The following is a 5,570-nucleotide window of genomic DNA, read 5'->3' as shown; positions in this document are numbered from 1 at the left end:
ACTTTTGTTTGGACTTCACACATTCTTCTACATTCCCAGGGAAATTCTCAGCTGCTGAAGGATGTAACTAAATGTGTTTAGGTGCCACAAGCATTGAATCACTGCCACAAGCAACAGTGTCCCTTGGGATTGACACACCAGGATTTAGTCCCTGCTCTTCCAGTAGTGGTCCCCTCTTGGTAATGGGTGTGCTCCAGGGATTCATCTCTCCCAGGACAAGGTATCTCCCTGAAACCTTCACTCCCAGTGGACATGCCCTCCACAATGTTGTTCATGTATCTGCTACTGGTTCCACACAAATATAAAGCAAATTTCAGCTGGTTTAAATGCTAAGATGATCTTTTACTCACAGCTCTAACACAATTCAAGCTGAGAATGAAAAAGCCACAGTTTATATATGTCAGGAGGAAATAGCTGACAAACGCTCCTTGGAGCCATAAAGTGAGATAATTTTAAATTTTGAAAGAAGTCCTGTCATATTTCTCCAGAGCAGTACAGAAAAGCTGCAGATAGACTGAAGAGATTCACTGCTGTATGACACAGGAAAAAAAATGCAGAATCTTTGTTTACCTAGGCCTGTGGTTTCTAAGTACCAACTTTTTAGTACGTTCATTTCTTGACTCAAAGTGAAAATGGGAATTCACCCTTTTCTCTTTTTTCCTGTCCAATGTGCAGATGGGGCACATTTTCTTTCACTCCATCAATCCCTGCCCCCCCCCCCACGCAAAAGCCTGCATACATGCACCCAGCCAGTGGAAAAGAAAAAAGGGTTACTCATTAATCCATTCTACAAAGCTTTCCAAACTGAAATGGGTGGGTTCTCCATCTCCAGCAGGGAGCAATATATAGGTAGGTGCAGACTTTACCTGAGCACAGCTCAAACTGGAGTGTTACACTTGAACAGCACAACTTTGCTCCTGGCACATTTTAAAAGAAAACTCATCAGGATGGAGAGGATGATTATTTTCTGCATGCTTTTCTTCTGCTCCACTGTGATGCTGACTGAAGCTTCACCCAGAACAGTAAAATACAAACAGATTCAAAAGAAAATTGACGACTTACAAAGTATGGTGAAAGATAAGGTAAGTGATGGTATTTGTCATAATAGTGAAATTACTTTCAAGCATTGTACCTTGTTTAGTATGTATCTTATGAGGGACATCACTTTGAAATGTTAAAACTTTTCTAACTTAGATTTTTTTTTTTTTTAATTTAGGATGCTGAATTGCTGCACACACCAGAAAACTTTGTGGTGAGGCTCCTTTAAAATTTTTTTCATAATTACATAATTTTGATTTTGTATTGGTTTATTCCATTGACAAATGGAGAATGTTTTCTTTTTCACATCTCTGACCTAGTACTCTTAATGCAAGCTAGACTGAATAAGAAAATACTTTCTAAAAGCTCCTTTTCTGGATATTTAATAGCAGAAGTGTTTATATTTTGGCACCGAAATTACTATTTTGCTATTTTATGTGTATCATAACCCACCAATAGATCCAGAGTTGCACATATTCCATTTAATTAAGAAATAGTGCTAAGAGTGAGGATTCATACAAGACCCAGATGAGCAGCAGTGCTTTTAGGGATGCAGGTACTTGGAGTGGAAGTGACTCCAACTGTCATGAGCTCCAGCATGGCTGAGCTACCCCCCTTGCCTCCCAAATGGCAAGAGTGGCACTGCAAGGCTATGTCAATGAGCACCTCCTCTCATGTGCAGTCACACTGCTCTGAGTCTGTTTGTGCAGGGACTGTGCTACCAACAGGAAGACAAAACTGCACCTGTGAATATTCTCTACAGATTATAACCAGTTTAAAATACAAGGGCAGCTCCCTGTGAACCCCTTTGTAATACAGATATGTATTTATACATTATTTACTGCTGATATTTAACATCCTCCAAGGTTAAGATCTTCTTATACACAGTGAGTCACCAAGTCTGTGCACTCTCAAAAGTGGTAGGATGCAGGATGTACTGTGAATTTAAATGCTAATCACAGTAAAATCACATCTTAAAAACTTAGAGGGTAAACATGTGCTACTTTGATAATGTCTCAACATGGAACTGAGGTGTAGAGCAACCTGTGACTACCTAATATTATACTTGTGTTATCAGCTGTCATAAATTTTTGAGCCCTATTTTATAGCACAGAAAATTTTGATTGACGTGTAAAAGCCATCACTATGCACTACTATACTGTAAAAGCTGTAGACATTCTTAAAAATTTATCAACTCAGGATTCTAAACTCCCTTGCAAGCAGCTACAAGAAGAAAGGAAAAAACTCACCTCATTTCAGACAGGTTTGGTTAGCCTCTTCCTAGGATTTACAGCTTGGTGCATGTTTAACTTCCCAAAAAATATACAAAAGCATGACCAGAACAGATGCATTCCGTTGAATTGCTAGAAACAACTTCAGTGCACAAATTCATTGCTGGGCTTTTTCCACTAAAACTCTTTCTAACTTGTGGTGTCAAAGTGAAAAGGAGGAGATTATTAGCTGTCATTTTAATCCAGCGCTTGCCACTGCCTCTGAAACTAAGCAAATACAACAACTGGTGACTAATTGCTTAATGAGGTTGTTGGGGTTTTTTCTTAAAAAAAGTCATGCTCACCTCAGGAAGGAAAACAACACCTCACTTGCAGCTTAGGGCTTTACTGTTTGATTCTGAGAGGTCCTAAGTGCCTCCTCTGAATACTAGAGGAGACAGAGAATTCACATATTTAGAAGGTATTGATATGGGTTCAGCTTCTGATGTAAGACATGTAAAAAAACATTAGTGTGCTAATGGTAATTATCACCAGCAACCAATTCAACAAACTTTTCATCCTACAGGGTGACTAAAATACGTATCACAGTGTGCTAAAGCGGTAGTCAGTGATTAGGTTACATCACAGCCTAGTGAAACTCAATTTAATAAAAAGTTGCTCACATAACTGTATTTCAAATATCAAAATATTAGAATTTATTATAACCTGCTCTTGCCAGATTTGCATTTGGTCTTGAATATTCAATGAGAAAATCACCTATTATAAAATTTAGAATTAAGTGGTTTATCCAAATCTGTTCTGGCTTCCTTGAGGTTCCTTTGTGTGGATTGTTAGCCCCAATTCATTCCCACATAATTTCCTTGTACCCTCAGCAATGAAGTATCCTTTCATTTGAATAAAGAGAGATTAGAGGACATCAATTCAAGGGAAAACAGCAGTGTTAAAAAGTAAAAAAGCAGTGTTAAGGCTGAGGTAATTCCAGTCTGGAGGGTAAATGAGCTCTCCTGCTGGTGACTGGCACTGCAGCTGAAGTGTCACTGAGTGACAAGATGCTGACTTGCCCTGGATCTGTATCTCACCCCGCTGATCACTAATTCCGGAAGCGAGGGCTCTACGGGCTCATCTGTAAAGCCAGTTTGAGTCAGATGCAGTGCTGCTGCCAACTGCCACCAGTACAAATATTTTAGACATTTCTAGCCCCCTTCAGGCATTTCCAGTGGTGTGTGCTCCTTCATGCCTCATCCCCAAAGCGCTCAGCCCGTGACAACCTGCTGGGCCCCACAATCCTTGCGGTGCCCTGATCCTGTGCTGCCTCAGCTCTAAGTGACAGCTCAGCAAAACAGAAAAGGCAGCACAGATGAGAAATGCTGGTTTCTCAGCTCAGCACGGATGAGACCAAAAATGTTTTCAGTTTCAGCTGGAAAATCGATCTCTTTAAAGACGAGTAGTGTTTTTTTCCAGTAAGCAAGGCCGGTTACGGTAAGGATACTTGAAACAAACATAAACGTGTGACTTTTAAAGAAAATAAGATGTTTTATCTGACCAACACAGAATGTTGCTAGCAAAATTTGCTCTAAGCAACATCCATGAAAGCTGCCTTGTCCTTGCCCAAGCAGCAAACTGCAGTGACATCTCATAAGGCAGAGGAGACTCAGCTTGGGTAGCAGCTGGTATGCAAACAAGGATGATGGCTTTGGAGCCTTTCTAATACGTGTAATCAGCAGCTTCCTTCTTTGGAAAACAGAAAGCAAGTTAAATTTGCTGCAGTAAACATTGCTTTCCTTTCTCTGTTGACTGTCAGGTTAGTTTTGGGGATAGTTTCTGTATTATTTCTGATGCTATCATATAACAACATTTTAATAGTATTTGAAAACATGCAGTTCTTCAGCAATTCTATTTATCAACGAGGCATTATCAGAAAGAGCACCAAAATGAGAAAGGAAAAAAAAGCATATTCCCCTACTGCAGTTTTTTAAAAATAAAATGCTCATGCTTAGCAGGTGAAAACCTACTGCATGTAACTGAAGAGTACTTCAGAACTGTTTTCTTACAAATGTTGTCATGATTAATAGCCAAGTGGGCATTTATTTTACTAGGAAATACTGAAATAACTATGCAAGAACAGCCAAAGTAAATCCTCAATATCACTTGCATAAAAAAAAGGAATAGCTAAATATTCTGAGTTAATATCCTGGATATCTTCTTCTGCACATGGACCACAATCTAACATGAGCAGGAAAAAGTGCTGCAGCAACACTGGCTTTAAATCAGTTCCTTCTTCTCCTGCCCTAGGAGGGATGCCTGTCCACAGCTGTGACCTGCTTCAAGAAGGGCGTCCAGAAATTACAACCAGCGAGCAGCCAGGATAACGGGGCATTCCACAAAGCCATTAGAATCGTGAACAAATTAACCTACAGAGACTCTGGAGAGGTAGGATTTCCTCACAGTGCTCATAATAGTGATCATTGCTCCTTATTTTCTATAGCAGCTGCCCCCTGCAATGGGGGAATTGTAGAAAGCAAATCTGTTAGAAACAGTAATCTGACTTTCGTTACCTTGGAAATTAAAAAGTCCAATTTTTGAATTTTTGGGAGAAGGGTTCCCTGTGACCATAAAAATTTGCATACATGTACTTGGCAACCACACAATGTGCTGGCAGAAGGACAGGGATCACTGCAAAAAAAGTGAATGAAAGTGTCATTACTAAATTCCTTCCCTTTTGAAAGAGCTTGTGTCAAAGCTTTTCCTGCTAGAAAAGGTATTGATTACAACCCTCTTGATTTTTCAGTGAGAAAGCTTGAAGTTTGATTTAGGATTGTGATGTGCTGTTTTGAAGTGCCATGATTCTTTTTATCTTCCAGCACTGCGAGTCTTATGAGAAGAAAACATGTGAATCTTATGAGAAGAAAACCCCCAAAGAATTTTTGAAGGGCTTTGAAAATCTTATGCAAATGGTAAGCAGAGTTCATTCCTCCTGAATGCTTTTTGACATTTTGCAAACCATTACAGATATCCTTAGTTTACTTCCTTACTAACAATGTGTTGTTTTTACAGCTATACAAGAACTAATCTAGGACAAACCACAGCTGAAGACTACTGAAAATCTATTTTTTAAAGCAGACACTATGTTATATTTAAGATGTGAAAAATGTAAATACTTCCCAGTGCGATTATGATGTGTTCTCTGTGTGTGGTAAGTGAAAGTTTCTCCCAAAATATTAAGGAGTCTTATTTGGATGGGTATTTGTAAGATGGATGCTATTTTGCAAGTGATTCTAGCCCCACCTTACAGGGAAAATA

General features: G+C 39.2%; 1 protein-coding gene across 1 annotated transcript; it reads left to right on the top strand.

Moving 5' to 3' along the window:
- The first annotated feature begins 852 nt into the window (after window positions 1–852).
- On the top strand, window positions 853–5,339 carry IL21 (interleukin 21). The gene is made up of 5 exons (XM_050973655.1): window positions 853–1,082; window positions 1,217–1,252; window positions 4,563–4,700; window positions 5,132–5,224; window positions 5,325–5,339. The coding sequence occupies exons 1-5, from the start codon at window positions 948–950 to the stop codon at window positions 5,337–5,339; spliced, it is 417 nt and encodes a 138-aa protein (XP_050829612.1). The 5' UTR covers window positions 853–947.
- The last annotated feature ends 231 nt before the right edge of the window (window positions 5,340–5,570 follow it).

This window comes from Serinus canaria, chromosome 4 (assembly GCF_022539315.1).
Source record: "Serinus canaria isolate serCan28SL12 chromosome 4, serCan2020, whole genome shotgun sequence".
Classification (NCBI taxonomy): domain Eukaryota; kingdom Metazoa; phylum Chordata; class Aves; order Passeriformes; family Fringillidae; genus Serinus; species Serinus canaria.
The sequence above is the reverse complement of the archived record's forward strand: the minus strand, read 5'-3'. Positions and strand labels throughout refer to the sequence as shown.